The sequence below is a fragment of the Sinocyclocheilus rhinocerous genome, unplaced genomic scaffold, assembly GCF_001515625.1.
Source record: "Sinocyclocheilus rhinocerous isolate Xijiao unplaced genomic scaffold, SAMN03320098_v1.1 scaffold4536, whole genome shotgun sequence".
NCBI classification, from domain to species: domain Eukaryota; kingdom Metazoa; phylum Chordata; class Actinopteri; order Cypriniformes; family Cyprinidae; genus Sinocyclocheilus; species Sinocyclocheilus rhinocerous.
This window is the reverse complement of record NW_015666165.1, coordinates 236,486-257,301: the sequence shown is the minus strand read 5'-3', so window position 1 is coordinate 257,301 and position 20,816 is coordinate 236,486. Positions and strand designations below refer to the sequence as shown.

The window sequence follows — 20,816 nt, the reverse complement described above, 5'->3', positions numbered from 1 at the left end:
ATTTCCCAAATTAAAAAAGAAAAGAAAATTAAGTGTTCTCAATAATGTTCCAAACCTGTGTGAGTTCCATTCTTCTGCTGAACATAAATGAAGACATTTTAAAGAATAAACCTCTAGCAAGTTGCTGATAGCCACGTATGTTTTGTCCATGCTATGACAGTCAATGGCTGCCAGAAACCGCCAGTTTTGAATTCATGTTGGTTTGAGTCATACAGTGCTTTCCGTTTTCTGTATTTGAAAGCTATTTCCACAATACTCATGCTATTGCATGGCTACGCTGTAAAAGTATCAGGAAATGTCATGCATATATAAAATACAGCCGGATCTATGAGTAGCGCCGGATTATAATAAGCAACGATATCCTCTAAAGCAGCCTTCTGCAATTCCCCGAACGACGGGAATCTAAAAGCAGAGCATTTTTCTTGTTTTTAAAGAAACGTCAAAAAGGACTGCGATGCTGAAGCACATTAGTTTTAGCCTTGGTCACGTCCCACAAGCCCCAGCTGAGTGCAGCAGGACTGGAGGAAGGCCGCTCTAGTTAAGGCACTTGTAGATGCTGAGAGCCTCTTATTTCCTTTCAAACAGCATAAAAGCTCGCCCAGGCGAAGACGTCTAAGTGGAACTCAAAGAACGCACTCGGGCGCTCCCAGAATGTCAGAAAATCTCAGCCGCTAAATGCAGAAATTTACCAAGGATATATGCGATCTAAATCTGAATGTGCATATCATTTGTCTTGTGCTGCAGGTTGGGTGTAAGTCGGCGGCTTTCTCAGATGCAGGATGAGAGCTGGGCTGAGGACATTCATGAGAACAGCTTGAACAGACGTAAAGCAGGACGTGTTATTTGTGCGGCTCGCACAAAAGCTGAGCGGGGGGCCTCGTCAGGCTTTTATGTGCCACAATGGAAAACCTGCAGATCCCATTTGTGACAAACAAGCGAATGGCTTGAGAGTTCAGCTCGTGTAACGGGCATGACGTTGTGCATTTAAGAAAGAGCTACATGAAAGAAGCTTACCTAATTAACACAAATTATGCCAATATTTGCATGCACTCAAGAATGTTATTTATATCTGCTGTTTATCATGTCACGATCATCTCAAAGCTTTCTCTATATGAAGTGCCATGTTTTTTTCCCCTCTCGTTCGTGGAGTGCATCTTTGCTCAGTAAACGTATGGATTCCAGCAGGTCACTTTGATTAAACGCACAACATCTGCTGTAATATTATTCAGCCTCCCAATCACAGCTCATATTAGCACGATCAGTCACTATCCGAGATGATAGAGATTCATCAGGCCTAATAAACTGTCACACTCCAGCTTAAAATACAATTATTTGTAATTGTGTTTTTATTGCGAGTCAAAGATGTCAAGAAAATTAAAATAAAAATGTCAGTTGGTGCAACCAAATGAAACGTTTTGCATACACTTTGAATACTTGTGCATGTACACATCATTATTTTCAAATATAAAATTCCAAATGACAATTTTCCATTACTGGCTAACTGGGAGATCTAGTTCTTTTAAATAGTTTTATTTGTAAACCAAATCAATTAAGTACATAATGACAAACACATGTTTTCTTATAAAACTTTTAATTTGACAAATAATTTCACGTTTAATCTCTTTCCTGACTGCTGTACTGGCATATTCTTCCTTGTCTGAACTCTGAAAAACATGCTTTATTACACTATAGTGAATGGGTCCGAATACAAATAGAGTTAGCCAACAAGATATATCAAGAGAAAATTTGGTTACACTTTACTTGAAAGGGTGTGCATAAGTCTGACATGACACCTTCATAATATTGACATGACATGACACGTGTCATGAATATGAAGGAGGTTTTATGCATGTTTATGACAACTGTCATTAAGTGTCATTCGCCCTTGCAAAGATGACATTGTTTGAGATGTCTTTGTTATGGGTTAGGGTTAGGTCAAAAAAATGACATAACTGAGCGAATGACATACCAATAATACATCATATCAATAAACTGTTGGCAAACTGGGACAGTGTCCAGTGTGCAAAATAAAAATAGACTATCACAGGAGAATCAGAATCCCTATTATATTTGTATGTGTATTTTATAACCTTAAAACAACTCAGAAAAAAACGTACTTCCTATAGTGTATCTCATGGTATGACATGACCCCTTAAATGTCAGTATTATGAGAACCATATATCATGTCAATCCCATACTTCAATAATTTTTTTATAATTCAAGAATACACACGCAATGATAAAACAGCAGTGTCCCATTTTACCAGCATTTATTCTTTAAAACAAAACTGTATCTCTTCTTATTCTTAAAGTTTATGACAAACTATTTCCTCCCCAAGAAGTTCCGCCTTTTAATAAGAGTTGTTTTTCTTTGTTACAATCAACACCACCTTGACACTTCTTTTACAAAAAAAAATTAAGTAAAATATATAAATATAGCAAAATATTTTTCATAAAAGGTTCATTATAGCAGAGGTGCATTCAAGTTATTTTATGTATGAAATGCATTTTAGTGTATCCTTCCAGACAAAAGTATGAGTCACGTCACTGACCCATTTCTTCACCCAACACCTCTCATTCATCTCCCACTCACTGATGAACGAATGTGATGGAGCGCCAGGCATTACAACAGATACACCTCTATACATTCAGGGTCTAAATTATCATCTCCTCAAACAATGACTGACAGCTTTTGAATGATTTCATGGACATGCTGTGACCTGGAACACGTGAAGCCCTGAACATCACAATGAAAGCTTCATCACTTATGTATTACTGATTTTAAACCAAATATGATTAGCTGAAAGAAACGCATGCTCTCAGACACTCAAAGAAGGGAGTTTTATTTAATACAAGTTGTTGAATGTACTTTCAATGACATCTCATTCAGATTTGGTATAAATTAATGTTGATGAGACATCAAAGGTGCCAGTGTTCAGGGAGACATTTTCTAAATGGTCCAGACATATCTAACATAATTCAACAGACAAAATATCTATGCACTCTATACAATGCGCTTCTCAAAAATATTGCATTAGTGATATGTACATATGCATAATAAAAACAACTTACAAGAGTTCCAGATGGCATGGACAAATCTATTAAAACCTTGACAGCATGTGAAAATAAAGGCATGATATAGGCCCCTGAGGTTATGGAAAAATCACAAAGAAGAAGAACGCCGCTGTCAGTTCAGGATGAAATAACATCCTCGACTCCTCGCTGTGATCCCAGTCCAGTGGAGGTCTGGAGGAGAGGAGCAGAGCTCAGCAGGAGCAGTTCCCGCAGCCCTTCACGCTGTTGAGGATCTCCTCCTGCAGCTTCTTGCGCTCCTCCTCGCTCTGCGCCAGGCGCTCGGGTACAGGCTCAGGCCGGCCCGCGGCGCTCGTGCTTCTGCAGTTCTGTGTGTTCCACAGGTCTGCGTACAGACTGCCCGGCGCGCTCAGCAGAGCCTGATGACTGCCGCGCTCCGCCAACTTCCCCTGCGTCACCAGCACAGGGAGAGATCATGCATCATTCACTCGTCCCTCAGCTTGGAAACACAAGCTCAAGTGGTTCCGACATACAGGATTTTCTGCTAATTATGACTTAAAGGGATAGTTCACCCAAAACTGAAAATTCTGTCATTGTTTACTCACCCTCGTGTCGTTCCAAACCCGTAAGACCTTCGTTCATCTTCAGAAATCACAGGAGAATCAGAATCCCTATTATATTTGTATGTGTATTTTATAACCTTAAAACAACTCAGAAAAAAACGTACTTCCTATAGTGTATCTCATGGTATGACATGACCCCTTAAATGTCAGTATTATGAGAACCATATATCATGTCAATCCCATACTTCAATAATTTTTTTATAATTCAAGAATACACACGCAATGATAAAACAGCAGTGTCCCATTTTACCAGCATTTATTCTTTAAAACAAAACTGTATCTCTTCTTATTCTTAAAGTTTATGACAAACTATTTCCTCCCCAAGAAGTTCCGCCTTTTAATAAGAGTTGTTTTTCTTTGTTACAATCAACACCACCTTGACACTTCTTTTACAAAAAAAAATTAAGTAAAATATATAAATATAGCAAAATATTTTTCATAAAAGGTTCATTATAGCAGAGGTGCATTCAAGTTATTTTATGTATGAAATGCATTTTAGTGTATCCTTCCAGACAAAAGTATGAGTCACGTCACTGACCCATTTCTTCACCCAACACCTCTCATTCATCTCCCACTCACTGATGAACGAATGTGATGGAGCGCCAGGCATTACAACAGATACACCTCTATACATTCAGGGTCTAAATTATCATCTCCTCAAACAATGACTGACAGCTTTTGAATGATTTCATGGACATGCTGTGACCTGGAACACGTGAAGCCCTGAACATCACAATGAAAGCTTCATCACTTATGTATTACTGATTTTAAACCAAATATGATTAGCTGAAAGAAACGCATGCTCTCAGACACTCAAAGAAGGGAGTTTTATTTAATACAAGTTGTTGAATGTACTTTCAATGACATCTCATTCAGATTTGGTATAAATTAATGTTGATGAGACATCAAAGGTGCCAGTGTTCAGGGAGACATTTTCTAAATGGTCCAGACATATCTAACATAATTCAACAGACAAAATATCTATGCACTCTATACAATGCGCTTCTCAAAAATATTGCATTAGTGATATGTACATATGCATAATAAAAACAACTTACAAGAGTTCCAGATGGCATGGACAAATCTATTAAAACCTTGACAGCATGTGAAAATAAAGGCATGATATAGGCCCCTGAGGTTATGGAAAAATCACAAAGAAGAAGAACGCCGCTGTCAGTTCAGGATGAAATAACATCCTCGACTCCTCGCTGTGATCCCAGTCCAGTGGAGGTCTGGAGGAGAGGAGCAGAGCTCAGCAGGAGCAGTTCCCGCAGCCCTTCACGCTGTTGAGGATCTCCTCCTGCAGCTTCTTGCGCTCCTCCTCGCTCTGCGCCAGGCGCTCGGGTACAGGCTCAGGCCGGCCCGCGGCGCTCGTGCTTCTGCAGTTCTGTGTGTTCCACAGGTCTGCGTACAGACTGCCCGGCGCGCTCAGCAGAGCCTGATGACTGCCGCGCTCCGCCAACTTCCCCTGCGTCACCAGCACAGGGAGAGATCATGCATCATTCACTCGTCCCTCAGCTTGGAAACACAAGCTCAAGTGGTTCCGACATACAGGATTTTCTGCTAATTATGACTTAAAGGGATAGTTCACCCAAAACTGAAAATTCTGTCATTGTTTACTCACCCTCGTGTCGTTCCAAACCCGTAAGACCTTCGTTCATCTTCAGAACACAAATTAAGATATAGACAGCAAGGGTACTACCACGATCAAGGTCCAGAATGAATTATGTAAAACAGAAGTAAGTGTATGTGTCGTGATACTCTACACCAGGGGTGCCCAAACTCGGTCCTGGAGGGCCGGTGTCCTGCAGAGTTTAGCTCCAACCCTAATCAAACACACCTGAAGCAGCTAATCAAGCTCTTATTAGGCATACTAGAAACACCCAGGCAGGTGTGTTGAGGCAAGCTGGAGCTAAACTCTGCAGGACACCGGCCCTCCAGCACCGAGTTTGGGCACCCTGCTCTACACAATAGCGCTGCACCACCGCAGAAGGGATGAGCAGCAGAAGAATTGTTGAATAAAGTCGTTATGTTTTCTTTGCGCACAAAAAGTATTCTCGTAGCTTCGCAAAATTATGGTTTAACCGCTGATGTCCCATGGACTATTTTAGCGATGTCCTTGATGCGTTTCTGGACCTTGATCGTGGTAGTACCCTTGCTGTCTATGCAGGGTCAGAGAGCTCTCGGATTTTATCTAAAATATCTTAAATTGTGTTCTGAAGATGAACGAAGGTCTTACGGGTCTGGAACGACATGAGGGTGAGTAATTAATGACATAATTTTCATTTTTGGGTGAACTGACCCTTTAAAATGCTTGCTACGGATAGGAAAAACACATCAAATCAAACCTGATCTGATTTTTTTTTATGACAGACGAAAGTTTCGGAGGCAGCGTGTAAACGTGATTGACACAATGTGAGGTCGTATTCACTTTTTAGCTTGCAGGAAATTTCGGACTCAGTGTGCAAGGACCCTCAGGAAGAAATATTTAAAAACCTACTGCACTTTTTGTTTTAAATAAATCAAGTAATCCTGATTTTAAATGTCTCATTGCATCCCTTTATTGAGGAAAAACAAATTATCTGATACATTTTAATTGTTCTTGATGCGCTCCTAAATTTTTCAAATTAGGAACATGTGCTCCTCGGGAAGAATTAAGCACTAAGCCTTGAGTTTGCAGTCTGTATTGAATGCAATGCAATAAAAGAATCTGCGCCACGCTATAAATGAAAAAGTCTTTGTTTTTACAAACCGAGAGTTACGTCAGGTAATCAGCAGCATGTCACAGATGCCACACATGCAGCGTAACATGCTTTGACCCCAGAATAATCATTTAACTTTCACTGAGACTTGTTAAGGTTAACAACAATTATCTATTTTTCCGCACCGCAAGAAGAAAAAACCCCCGAGCGTTCATGCAGGCTCTGCCTTGGGATTGTTTCAGGAGGCCAGAGGCTGTTATTCAGCATTAAGCCTGGTTTCTTTGATTGACGCCTTGATATTCAGCAGCATAAAGCCTCCTGCAGTCAGACCGACTGTGCAGCTGCATCCAAATTGGAAGAACTGGGCAAAACAAGAGATTCAGGGCCATGCAGGGGCACTGACAGAGACCATGTTTGAGAAAGGTCTAAAGAGAGCTGAGACTCGGAGCGGGGATGCGGCGGTGTGGGCGTACATGCAGCACTGCCTCTTAAAAGACTGCCAGCAACAAAGCCAAGTATGAAATGAGCTCGCACAATGACAAGTCAACCAGTCTCCCGGCTGTTTGCTAGATACTTGCATCAATTACGACGCCACTTTTGCCAAGCAAGACTCAAACCCTGCTAGTATTTTTAGCAGCTGTGTCACTGACAGCTCAGATCGCTCTAATTATGACCCATTTTTGATGCACAACAACATTTGCTTCTGTTTCTTGGATCTGAGAATATTATGTTGGTTGGTGTTTTTTCCGGCTGCAGCTGCATCACGTGCTCCACCCCCCACACGCATCCAGATTGAAAAGGTCTCCACACATGGGAGACAAACAAAGGTGTCGCTGAGCGCTGGGCAAAAGGTATTTCCACTGTTAATGAGCTCAATGTAAGGGGCCAGCCCCCGCACGCTCTCACACAGCTGAAGACGCTCGCATCTGAAGCATGCATCAACCTGCATGTGTCTACTACAGACTGAAGGAAGGGATGCTAAAAGCGCTGGCAATACAGTAGCTAACACAGGGGGGGAAACAGCCTTTCTGCAACAACAGTGGCATAAAGACGGTTTAATGCAAATGTTGTGACCGTGATTTTAAATATGCATTGCATATGTTTTTATCGAGTTGGCTAGTGAATCTTGTCTGCTAGTGTAAAAGCTGTAAATACAAGCAGCGAGTTTTGCTGTTTAATGTTTTTTTTTTTTCTTCTTTTTTTCAATTATACATTTGGTCAGAATTCTTTGGATAGAACATTTAAAAGAAAAGCATTTATTTGAAAAAGAAATCTTTTGTACTGTCATTAATGTCTTTATTGTCATTTTTAATACATTTAATGCATCCTTGCTAAATAAAAGTGTTTTTTTTGTTTTTTTTTAACTCACAGAACCCAAACTTTTGAATGGTAGTGTTTTTTTTTTTTTTTTTTTTTCTACTTTCATCATATTGTTTATTAGCAGTATATAAAAAGTTTTAGTAATGACTGTTACACACATTTAGTGCTGGGTTGTAACAGATGTTACGTAATCTGGAATAAATAATCAAATTACCAAAACCTATTACTTGTAATTAGATTGTGTTTCAAATACACATAATCAGATTACTGTTACTTTTTATTGATTGCATAGATTCATATTTTCAATTTTAAATTTTTTTTTTCATTTGAAATATTTTTGAATCAATGTACTGTTTATCATGGGTTACTATGTCTTTATTAAGGTTTTGTTAATCAAATTAATTGTTGTCTTCTGTGCATTTTTGTCCAAAAAAACAAAAACAAAACAAAACAAAAACTACAATATAATCTTTAAATGAATAGTTTAGCCATGAAACTCTACTTGCGCTCTAATCGGTTCATTCAATTCAATGTTTCCAGCCAATCGGATTCACATCATTGCCATTAACCTATATAACCAGGACGTAATAAAGATTTTACAATCTATACCAAGAGTTGTCATGACAGGAAATTAATTTGACAAATTTATGCGATTCAAAATGTGATTTTTTATTTTTATTATAATACAGGCACTTTTTCTGAAATTCTCAATGCTGATACTGCTGTTAGAAACCTGACAAACATCTACAGGTTTTCTTCGAATTTATCAGGTTTAATTCGTTTTTCTTCTTTAACTTGCATAATTACTTGAGAGGTCATGAAGCATGCTGATGTTTAAATGTGTTGATATTTACATAACAAATAAAAGTGTGTCCAATAACATTAGTTTTTGATGCAGTATCATAAATTGTAATTATTGTGATGCATTGTGGTATTTCTAGTTTATGTTAACTAACATCAGGGAATCATTCATGAGCATGCAAAAGTGTTAAAAAATTATTGAAATTTTAGGTTTAAAGGGATAGTTCATCCAAAAATGACAACGGTTAAAGTTAAAAATCATCAAATGTGTTCTACTGAAGAAACAAAGTCACCTACATCTTGGATGCCCTGGGGGTAAGCAGATAAACATCACATTTTCATTTCTGGGTGAACTATCCCTTTAAATCTTTAGAGGGACTTCAAGTAAATATTTTAAGTCAAAGGGGTTCAGCTGAAAAAAATATTTGGAAATCCCTGCATTACATGAACCAATATTAATAAAATGAAAACAGCAATGAGATTGCATGGGCAAACTCTTCCAGGATTGAAATTAAATGAAATATATATGTAGGAAATGTAGTTTATAGTGCACAGTAATTGCCGCATGTCACCTTAAAAGTTAAATAATTTTTGTAGTGACTGGTGTGAGCAATTCCACAAAATAAAAGACATTTTTAGAAAATGTAAAAAAAGAAAAATTCAGGGAGAACCAATAAACTATTTATTAATTTACTGTGCAACAAGCGTATTTATACAGCGCATTTCCCACATGCTGGTAATTCAGTTTTGCAATGTTGTTTATAAAGAATATGACTATAATTGGTTTACTTTATATTTTTCATTCTTGTTCTAAATTTGAAGGATTGTTTTGTGGAGTGAGGGGAACTAAAATACATGTTTATTGTCTTTATAATTTTTGTAAATGTTTAATTTTATTTACCAGTATTGTACATTATTTCTAAATGTAATATGTTACTTATGCACTGATACAGCGCCTTTTATTTCTCAACAATGCAATTTTGACCTGGTATGACATATTCAGGTGCAGCTTTTCTTCCAGAAAACACAGTAATATAATAACAAGTACTTAGTTTTAGGAATCTGATTACATATAACCAGTCACTACCGTGCAGTACAGACATCATGCCAACTGGAACACAACCTGTAGCAACAAACTCAGTGTGGTGGTCCTTTTCCCATGAATGCACTGATGTTGATCCAAAAAGATATAAGAGAAAATGCAGTATGTCGCTGACAAACTCTACACCCATTCCAAGGGTAACTTTGGAGGATACAGGCATCGTTTCACAAGCTCCTTTTTACCAACAGACTGGATCTCAAGAGCAGAACAATATACAAGGACAGCAGCGAGAGAGCTTTCTTCATCATTGCAATCAAAGAGACGTTCAAATGAATGCTTTTTCCCCATCTATGAACACCATACACATCTGAAACTAAACTGATCACGCTTTCCATGTAAAAATCCAACAATGACCACACTATGACTCAGGGCCAAACACTATAAGGGAAGGATGCTAATGTTTCCCTATAGGTCTCTTTCACATGACTCACATTAGGCCTTCAACACAACACTGCTTTGACCTCCACGTCAACGACAGCGTTACAGAAAGGCCTTGCAGTTCCGCCTGTATGCGTGGCGACAGCAGAAGAAACACTGCATGTCATTGTCTTTCTATAATAACCTGAAACAACCAAATATATAAAGTGAACCCGGATTCTTGCAAACCACCCAAAGTCAATGTCGCCCACAGGCTGACAGACACAATAAGTGAGTGGCACATGAATGTTGTTTTGCAACTTTCATGACAACACAAGCTGCATGAATCTCTCAATCAATGGAGATATGCCAGCTTTTGTTTCTCGCCCGCATTGTCTCAGCTGCAACCTCATATGTCGACCATACAACTAGTACACAAGTGAAACTCTAATATATGGATTAATCAATGCATTTTGACTTTCATCACTGCCCACGTACTGACATATCAGAGGAACATACATAGTGTTCTCCTCACTGTGGACTGCACACATGATCAAAAAAAGTGGATATTTATACTAATTTATTATCATTTTAGCATGCACACAATTAAGTAAATAATAAGGACTTACTGCATGGTTGCACAAAAAAATAAAAGTGACGACATGATATGGTTTAGTGCGATTGTCCAATCGCGCAGGAGCTTCACACTGAAACCTGAAGTGCATATTTTTTTAATCAGCATCCCATCAAAATAAAAGCTTGATGTTTACCACTGAATATACTCATATTAAATTTGTATTATAATATTTTACACTGAAAGAGATTTGAGTTGTTTGCAAAAAGCAAACCCAAGTATGAACACCAAATATTGAGTTTTTCCCCAAATGTTGCAGCCCTAAAAAATATCTTAAAATATATATATTTTTTCTATGCAAAAGCACTGCTCAACAAAATCACCCCACTAACTCCAGAATTATTCAGTCTCTGTAAATTAAGTCATTCAAAATTCCTGCATTTTTTCATTTTGCAATAAATAAATGTAATTTTCCCCCAGCTCTATCTCCTTGTAATGTAACTCGCCATTCAAGTGGATCATTATAAACTCATCAGTAGTCATTGGCTGGCCCTCAAAAGGTCAGCAGCCACTGGGGTTAAAGTTCAAAACTGCTTGAACTTTGACCTGGGAGTAACACTATAGCTTCAGCATCGAATGCATTGCAAAATGCTGAAGTGAGTCTTTACAGTTGTGGTAATAGTTGAGAAGATGAAAATGATGCATTGGCTTGCTAAACATGATTTCTAGATGTCACAGCACCTGTCACACACATTCACAGGTTTCAGACGAGCTTACCTGATTTAGTACAATAATCTCATCTGCATCCACAATGGTGGACAGCCGGTGTGCAATAAAGACAGATGTTCTGTCCCTCACCATCTCCTTCATGGAAGTCAGAATATGCTGGGAAGAAAATGAGGCAAATGTTTGAAAAACGTTGCTTCTCTTTTATCCTTCCTCCTCTGAATGAATCTGCAAGGCTGGAAAAGCTTTTGAGATGTTTCGTTAAGAAGCCGTCTGCAACATTTCCCTGCAATAACAAGCACTGATATGATTGACAGGATTTATATGAAGACCTTCTGACAATAAGATACATTAAAACACTGTCGAAAGCCAACAGAGCAAACACTTCCTTGACTATAATAAGGCATAAAGCCTCCTGAAAATGAAAAAGCTTAGTGTAAATATCAAATGAAAAGTGTTCTCAAAGCAACAGGGGAAAACCAGCAGCTTTGAGCAGAAATTCAATCTTTAAAGATCTGTTGGTGAAGGTGGTTAGATCTACACTGCTAAATAGATCAAAAACTAGGCAGATAAACCAAACTAGGTTTAGTCTTTTAGCACACAAAAGGAGCAAAAACATTCTCCAATCTGTAGGGTTGGGTATTGTTTGAATTTTATCGATTCTTATCGATTCCTAGTTTTGATTCCAATAAGATACAAAAAAAAAAAAAAAGTATTTTTGCAAAGCATTCTGTTGCAGCTGAATAACATGATAGAAATCAGCAGCCTACAGAACACTTACAAGAGGAAGTTTAGCCTATGCTTTTAACAAAAATACCACAGCTAAAACAACTAGACTTATATAAATTTAAAATATTAAAGTGTTAAAGACAAGTAAACAGTCGGTAATAAAGTAGGAACAAACATATCAATTAGCAATAGCATAAATAAATACAACTGAACCACATTTCAGGTACAGAAACTGTAATTAAAAGTTTAAAAACACTGCATAGTTTTCTTTTCATTAATAAAATATAGATTAATTAAGTCAAGTTATTAAAAATATTCAGTCAAGAAGATCAGTAAAGGATTTTCTTTTGTTCTTTGATTAACATTAATGACAGGCCGCGGTCTCTTTAACGCCGAACGCATGCAGTTCTAAAAATACTGTACTTGTATGTTTTCTTTCTCATCTGTTTACGTTCACTTAAGACAAAAATGGCTGCGTTTATGATGATATACTGACGTAGTTTTCTGCAGACTGGTCGATAAATATGACAGAAGTCAGTTCCGGCCCGGGACAACCTTCTCTGCAGTGAAATGCACGGAACGGTTGGAGAACGGACACAAACCGGGAACCCGGACCGAGACCGCTGTTCTCTGCGCTTCAGACGTGTGCGCTGCACGCAAACAAGGCGCAAGTTCTTTCCGTTCCTGCACTTAAACAGTTTAAAATCACATTAAAATGCGAACTAGGCCTGGGCGATAAAACAGTATCGATATTTATCGACGGTACACCTTCTTCGATAACGATATAAAAAATGTTCGATATAGTGCACGATATAGGCACGTGCTATGAGTGACGCAGACAGCACACACAAACACGAACACATGCTGAATTGAGTGCTGTGCCTGCCTGTGACGAGGAGATTGTGAATAAAAAAATTAATATTAGTCAAATTTTAAATAAACATTTGCATTTGAATGTTAGGAGTGGGTCAGGGAGCATCATCAGTGGCACACGAGATGCGGTGATGATGTAAGTGACGTTGTTGCATTTTAATGTCTTGTTAGTCTCACACAAGAGATGTAGACAGCCATGCAAAGTTAGAACAGTTTAAACTTTTAGAAAACACGTCACGAATTTGTGGAGGTTTATTCCTTTTCACTGCGTCTCATATGTTTTTAAATGCAATCTCCGTGATGGGCGATTCAGCTCTTTGGATTAAGCAATGCATGAATACATGATGCTGTTTTGTTCATAATTGTTTATGCAATTTACGAAATTATGTTTGATTTATATGAGTTAATTTAGACGTAATGCAGGTTTTTTTTATAGACATTTAAACACAAAACAAAAGTTTCCTTCAGACCTATTTAATCTGCATATAAAACTTTAGACATTAGATATGTTTCATTTTTATTGTGTTTGTTAAAACAAAACAAAAAATTTGTTGTTTGTCTCAAATTGGGTTAATTTAAAAATACAGTGGTTAAATTTAAACATTTTTTTCTATTGCTCTTTGTTTTAAAAAAGGTTATAAAAAATGTCAATAATTATTTATACCGAACGATATGAAACATATCGTTGATTAATTTTTTTAGCTATATCGCCCAGCTCTAATGCGAACCCAGGGATCGTTAAGCAGAATCGATTCGAAATGCACGCGTCTTATCGAATACCCGGTTCTTGAAAATTTGGAACCGGTTCTAAAATTGAAACCTATTCTCGATACCCAACCCAACCCTACTGAGTGGCTGGCATTAAAGGGATAGTTCACCCAAAAATAAAAATTAGCTGTTAAGTTTACTCACTCTCAGGCCATCCAAGTTCTAGCTGACTTTTTTTCGTCAGTCTAACAGTAAAGAAGATTTTTAGCTGAAACTTTGGTCCTTGATGATTCATAAAATGCAAGTGTCGCAGTCTGCAGCGGGTGTGCCCAGGAGGGCCACCAGATGACTGTGTTCTGTGAGCACATGGCTTGTGTTGTGTTTGTCTGTCGCCATGTGCTCTCTCCTGTCTATTGTCTTGCCCCTCCCATCTTGTTACCTCGTTATAGTTTAAGTTGATCCACCTGTGTCTCCCTCGTTAGCCTCCTCGTTTGGTTCCCATTTATTCTCCTTGTGTCTGTCATCCTGTGCTGATCCGTCATTTCTCATTGTGTGTGTTTCGTGGTTTGAGTTTGTTTTTGTTTCATTTTTATTATCAAAATAAATAACCATTTCTCCTGCACTTGAGTCCTCGCTTCATCTCCCCGCACGCACCGTGACAGCAAGTACATGCAAAGCATATCAAGGAACACTAAATTAATCCCCGTGGCTCCTGATGATATATTGAGGTCTTACGAAGTGAAACGATCGGTCTGTGCAGAAAACTGAACATTATATAACATTATTCCCTAGTTTTTATGGTTTCTCATTGTTTATGTAAAAAGATGAGCTGATGAAGACAGGTCTATTCACTTTATGCTTTACACATATAAAAAATCCACATTTCACATTATTGAGTGCTTTAAAAATATAATTGCACATACAGTATATCATTGCATGATTATGTAAACGAACCAGCGAACTGAACCAGTTCAGTGAACCAAAATGTCCAAAAGAATCAGTTTGTGGAAAAGAATCGGATTCCTCTGTTTGCCTGAGGCTCTGGATTACAGATACAACTGTTGAAAATAATGTTTAGTTTCTTGCTCAGACTGATTGTTTCACTTCATAAGACCACAAAATATCATCAGGAGCCACAGGTATTAATTTTGTGTTCCTTGATACGCTTTTTTTATTCTCAAAAACATGCAGCCGCTGACAAGCATTTTATGAATCACCAAGGAGCACGGTTTCAGCTAAAAATCTTTCTTTACTGTTTTACTGAAGGAACACAGTCCTACATCTTGGAGGCCCGAGGGTGAGTAAATTAACAGCACATTTGCATTTTTGGGTGAGCTATGCTTCTAAAGGGGTCACGTCTTGAGGCAAATTTAGCTTGATATTTTAAGTGTTTGATGTGCTATAAAAACATTAATTGTTTTTTCATTTATTGAAACTAAAACAGCAAAAATGACTGAATTTCTGCAACTTTGCAATGACACATACATGAACAGATCAACAAGATTGACTAAGCTCGTTTTTGGCTGTGTGTAGCAACTGCAGATCCTTTCAAGACGGAAAACGAACGCCAGTAGTTTCATTTCAACAGCAACAACAAATGTTCAGTCTGTTCTTAATTATTTGAGTGGCACATTTCAACACAGATTGTTAGTGAATATGATGCAGCTTTAAAAAAGGCAGTTCATTAAAACAAACAAAAAGAAAAGAAAAAAAATATTTAATTTGACAGCAAACTCCCAGCTAGTGTGTTTTCATGTGTATAGCCGGCTACAGACTACAGCTGTCAAAATTGCTGAACAACTAAATTCGAATTCTGTACTTAAATATTATCAAAATTCAAATTATATTCTAATTTAAAATGCATAATTTCAGTTAGGGCGAAGAAAAGCTTTTGTATTCTCTCCTGAGGCCACAAGAGGGCGCATCGAGCAAAATATTACTAATGCACATTTATTCAAAGCATAAGATAACATGACTATCTGTGAAAAAAAGTGTATAATGTTTAAAACAATGTTTATAAACCAATTATAATTAATTAAGTTGCTTAAACAACTATAAACAAAACAGCATCATGTATGTATGCATAGTTTAATACAAAGGGCCGAAAGCCAATCACAGAGTATATTTTTCATTTAAAAACATGAGATGCAGTGGGATGGGAAAAACCCGCCATTGAGTCTCGATAGGTTTTTTTCAAAGTTAAACTTGCATTAATTTTACATGGCTTTCTAAACATGCGGCTCCTTTGTGCAACATGCGAGTGCAACATTGATAGATGTCCCTCTAGAAAATGCGCAAAATATGCATTCTGTGTAAACGGCTTGGTTTCAGTTTTGACGTAATCAAGATCTTCTCCGCATTGATGTTCTCTTTTTCCCGCTATATTTTTAATGAACAATGCAGCAGCGCCGCATCTAGTGGCCTCAACTGGATAGACTAACAAAAACATTATAATGCAACGACACTTACATCGTCATCGCATCTCGTGCGCCATTGATAAAGCTGCCTCCTTAACACACACCTAAAATTCAAATGCAGAATGTGGATTTGTATTTTAAATTCGACGAATAGACAGACAGACAGACAGCACTGTGCAATCATGTTTTCATGCCCATTTCATACCTATTATTGAGGAATCTACTATTTCATTGGCACACGGATCTAAGGCTCTCACCTCTTCAGTGATCGAGTCTAGTGAAGACGTGGCCTCGTCATACAGCAAAACGGGAGGGTTCTTAAGGATGGCCCGTGCGATGGCCACACGCTGATTTTCTCCACCTGTCACAAGAAAAACCCGCTCTAGATCACTGAAGAAGAAACCATTCAGTTCCTCTGTCTTCCTCTCAGAAACACTGAGGGCTGAGGTCTGTACCTGAGAGCTTCAGGCCTCGCTCTCCGACCTGCGTGTCGTATCCATGAGGCATTCGGAGAATGGCGTCATGGATTCCAGCTAGTTTGGCCACACGGTAGACGTCCTCTTCAGTGGCGTTGATGTTACCATACAGCAGATTGTAAAATATGGTATTGTGGAAAAGCACGGCATCCTGAAATTATATTTACATTTGATTCTCATCCAGCATGGCATAAAAGTGATTTTCATAGCCTTAAATTAAGTCTGATTATGGTTCCCATGGTACCTCACAGATCATTTATAATAAGATATTTATTTAAAAAAAGTAAGAAAATAATGTTCTCTAACGAGGTGATAATTACATCTGCTGATTCTCAGAATTAGACGCAAAGCCTCACCTGCGGCACGATGCCCACAGCTTTCCTCAAGCTCTCCAAACTAACATCACGAATGTTCTGGCCTGCGATGTAGATGTTGCCCCGCTGTGGCTCGTAGAAACGAAAGAGCAATCGGACAATCGTGCTCTTTCTAAAAACATAAAAAATATCATGTTTAAGCAGTCAAATTCCATTTTCTGTCCTTCTACTTCTATTGCATCAAAGGGCCTGTTTACACCTGGTCACTTCATGCGTTTTCTCTGATCAGATAGCTATCCGATCGTGAAAAGACCAGGTGTAAATGCCCTCCGAAACGTTTTCAAGACTTGCATTTATATCCGATCGCTCAAACCACTTCAGGAGGTGGTCTGCGCCACATTCCATACGAAACTGGACAAGTGTAAATGCATCTGGTTGTTTAAACCACATAGGCAAATTTTACTCCTCCCAAATTATTAAAATAAAGCAATCAGCCCCAAGAAGCCGTGGTTTACAGTGAATTTATAACAGCTGTTATAAATTCACAGTAAACCACGGCTTCACGGTGCTTATTGCTTTTATTAAACGGTTATTCAATGTAGTAAGGTTTCACAAAATAAAACAAAGGAAATAAAATATAATGATATTAATAAAAACATTATTCTTCCGCCAAACAATGTAGTTCTTCAGAGCTGGTTGTGGTTGCAACAAAGTAGCTGCCGAGCAACACACAGAAGTAAACAAAGGTGTATGTTTGTAGAGTAATTTACAACAGCTTTGAATGCGGCTCAGCCAATCAGAATCAAGGACCGGAACTCTCCATTTTATAAAGAACGGTATACCATGGTTATTGCTTTTATAAAACGGTTATTCCATATACGTAGTAAGGTTTCACAAAATAAAACAAAGGAAATAAAATATAATGATATTAATAAAAACATTATTCTTCCGCCAAACAATGTAGTTCTTCAGAGCTGGTTGTGGTTGCAACAAAGTAGCTGCCGAGCAACACACAGAAGTAAACAAAGGTGTATGTTTGTAGAGTAATTTACAACAGCTTTGAATGCGGCTCAGCCAATCAGAATCAAGGACCGGAACTCTCCGTTTTATAATAATAAACATGTGAGAGTGTGTTAAAGGCTATATGGCATGTTATACTCAGATACGACAGTGCTAATGCAACAAGCATCACCGCGAATGAGTAGCTGAGTATCTCTTCAGCAAGCCGACGCGCAAACAGCCACAAATGAAACTGAAAGGAAGACGCAGATGCTCAACACACAATCATCTTCATTAAAAGTAGTGAGACTAACCTATCTTTCCAGTGCTAATGCCGCGCTCTCTCCTGTTCCGCATCTTGTTCTTGAAATTAGCTGATCGTGAATAAAATGCAGCCGTTATCTGTTGCTTTCGTTAACGTGAACTCGGTTAAATTTGCATATAGCGCGGGAATTGAAGATCGGATTTATATCCGTTTTGCGAAGACACATTTATGTGGCCACGTTTGAACAAATCAGATAGATATCCGATCAGACAAAACGAATGAAGTGACCAGGTGTAAACAGACCCAAAGGGTCAGTGTGAAAACTGGTCATTTACCAGAAGACTAAATAAATATTATATGAGCGGTTTCATGACAGACTTGTTATTCTGGAAACTTTAATACAATGTACGATGTGTAATTCAATGGGGTCATTCTGTGCCAACTTAACCAGAGGCCCCAGCTCAAATGTTTTCTGGTGAAAGAAATGCATCAATAAAGAAGAAAAACAACAAATTAAATGTCATGGATGTATATTTACTGAGTAAGCCACTGTTTTGTAGAGGCGGGTCAAAATGGCAATTTCCACCTGTGATTCAGAGCCAAATTACAGAGGAGTAAAAATGACTTCAGAAAGATGGCAGCATCATGTTATTTTCACACAGAGATGGTTAGGTCTATTAGTAAAATCTGTTGACTTTAGCAATCTTTGATATGCATTAATGACATTTAATATTTTGTCTTTCATCTATACATCTTTCTTTCGAAAAAAAAAAAATCAGAGAATAAAAAATTGGAGCCAGGGAAGTTTCTGAAATTTGTTTGATTTGACACAGAATGACCCAATAGTCATTTTTAGCAATGAATATATTTTTAAAAAGTATATCAGGGCCTTAAAATGTTGGTTTGCAGTTGCTAATAAACTTATTCCCTACAAATGAAAGTAAAAATCTCTTAACTTTACAAAAAACAAAATTAAACGTTTGAGCTCGACAAATGCTGTCAACAATGGAATGAGATTATTTACTTGTCTTTGGCTGCAAACAGGCCTCAAATGATGGGACTCCAGTCCTATCACAGTGTTAAATGGCAATAATCCCTCATTATCTAATAGTTCTCACTCCAAAGAGTTTTTGCCTTTACTGCTATATTTCTCAAAGTAATGGAGCTCCAATTTGAACCCTATTGTGCCAAGTTCAGAGAAACCTAACATAAGTATGTCTTTCCTGGAGCACTTACCCAGATCCACTGCCGCCAACAACGGCCACCTTTTTCCCCGCAGGTACTTCAAAGGAAACCCCGTTAAGCACCTTTTGTCCCTCCAAGTACTCAAAATACACATCCTCAAACCTGATGGTGGCTTCCTGGGGTGTAACGAGCAGCGGCGGGGCCATTTCTTTCTCCTTCGGACACAAAGGTTATAAAAAAACACATTTAGTAGCAGTCTGAAATTTACATTTTGAGGCTTGAAACAGAAAAATGGCTTTTCTCAAGCATATTTCGAAGACAATACATTGTAATGGCATCATCAAAACAATGGCTCTCAGCACTTTTACACTAATTCTACACACAGATGCGTCATTTGAGAAATCAAATTAGGGTCTCACAATAATGGCTTGATGGGCAGTGCTGTCACGCGGTGAAAACCATTACTGATCACTGCGAACAATCGGACAGATTTTATTCACGGTAATTACAGGCTGCATACGAAATTAGCCATACGAAGAATGAGATTCATCAACCCCCCCCCTAAAGACAGGAAACACTCGAATGTTTTCAGAATTAAAACAAATACTACGACGAATGACAGGCTTTAATGCTTCAATTTGTAATATTCAACTCTGAAAGGAAGCTCTTGTCACAGATTTTAAAAAGCTCTGACATTTCAGAACGGTTGGAGCAGATAATACAACGCCGTTCCCAGGGTTTCTTTTCACATTGAAATAACTTTGTATGCTTAATTCTGCAGCAGTAAAGGCCTAGCGCACCTTTATTTTGGTGTCGACGCTGAGCAGAGTGAAGAGCGTGTTCATGTCTATGAGGGCCTGTCGGGTCTCTCTGTATACGGTGCCCAGGAAGTTGAGCGGCATAGAGAGCTGGAAGAGCAGCCCGTTCACCATCACTAGATCCCCCACAGTCATGCTGCCTGCAAAAAGAAGCAGCCAAAGCACACAGAATGAAGGGCTGGGCGATATGGACAAAAATATTACACAATATCTGTTTTTTTTCCCATAACAAACAATATCATGGTATTCATTTATAACAGGAAATGCTTTCCACATGTTTGTTAGACCTTGAGAATGAATGTGAACAACTTATTACCCATTATATTACTTACCTATATTTTATTTTCCCCTAAATTCAGTGTTTTCCATTTTATTTTGTATGGATTCTGTGTTTTACGATTTAATAGAAATTTATCACCAAAAATGGTGTCTAACGAAATTAATTTAAAATAAAAATATAGCCGCAAGCAGCAATTAAGGGGCCAAGCACTCCAAAGGCAAAATGAGGAGCTAAGCATGGCATGGAGCATCAGACCAACTGCAACAATGAGTAATTAAAGCAAGTTTAGGATGATCTGAAGAAAAATCAAACACAACTTCTTGTAATATGATTTAATGGCCTATCACTTTTGACCAATAGGTGGCGCTGTTATCAAATCGATGTGGTGTGTTCTGTGTGAGGTAACAATGGCACACACAAAGTTTGGTTTCAATATGTCAAAGCTTTGCAGAGATACAGCCTCAGACATAATCTGGCATTATGCCTCAAATTTGTTGCGGCGCTATACAAAAACG

The 20,816-nt window shown here is 38.1% G+C and overlaps 1 protein-coding gene across 2 annotated transcripts in view; it reads right to left on the bottom strand.

Moving 5' to 3' along the window:
* Positions 1-4,536: 4,536 nt before the first annotated feature.
* Positions 4,537-20,816, bottom strand: part of LOC107731806 (ATP-binding cassette sub-family B member 7, mitochondrial-like) — a 68,632-nt gene continuing 52,352 nt past the window's right edge. For both annotated transcript variants that reach the window (XM_016542984.1, XM_016542983.1), the window contains exons 10-16: positions 20,004-20,161; positions 19,255-19,418; positions 16,797-16,926; positions 16,420-16,591; positions 16,222-16,325; positions 11,289-11,396; positions 4,537-5,123 (exon numbers count right to left, since the gene is read on the bottom strand). In XM_016542984.1, the coding sequence (XP_016398470.1) occupies positions 4,908-5,123; positions 11,289-11,396; positions 16,222-16,325; positions 16,420-16,591; positions 16,797-16,926; positions 19,255-19,418; positions 20,004-20,161 (1,052 nt within the window). In that variant the 3' untranslated portion in view covers positions 4,537-4,907. The remainder of the gene's footprint in view (positions 5,124-11,288; positions 11,397-16,221; positions 16,326-16,419; positions 16,592-16,796; positions 16,927-19,254; positions 19,419-20,003; positions 20,162-20,816) is intronic.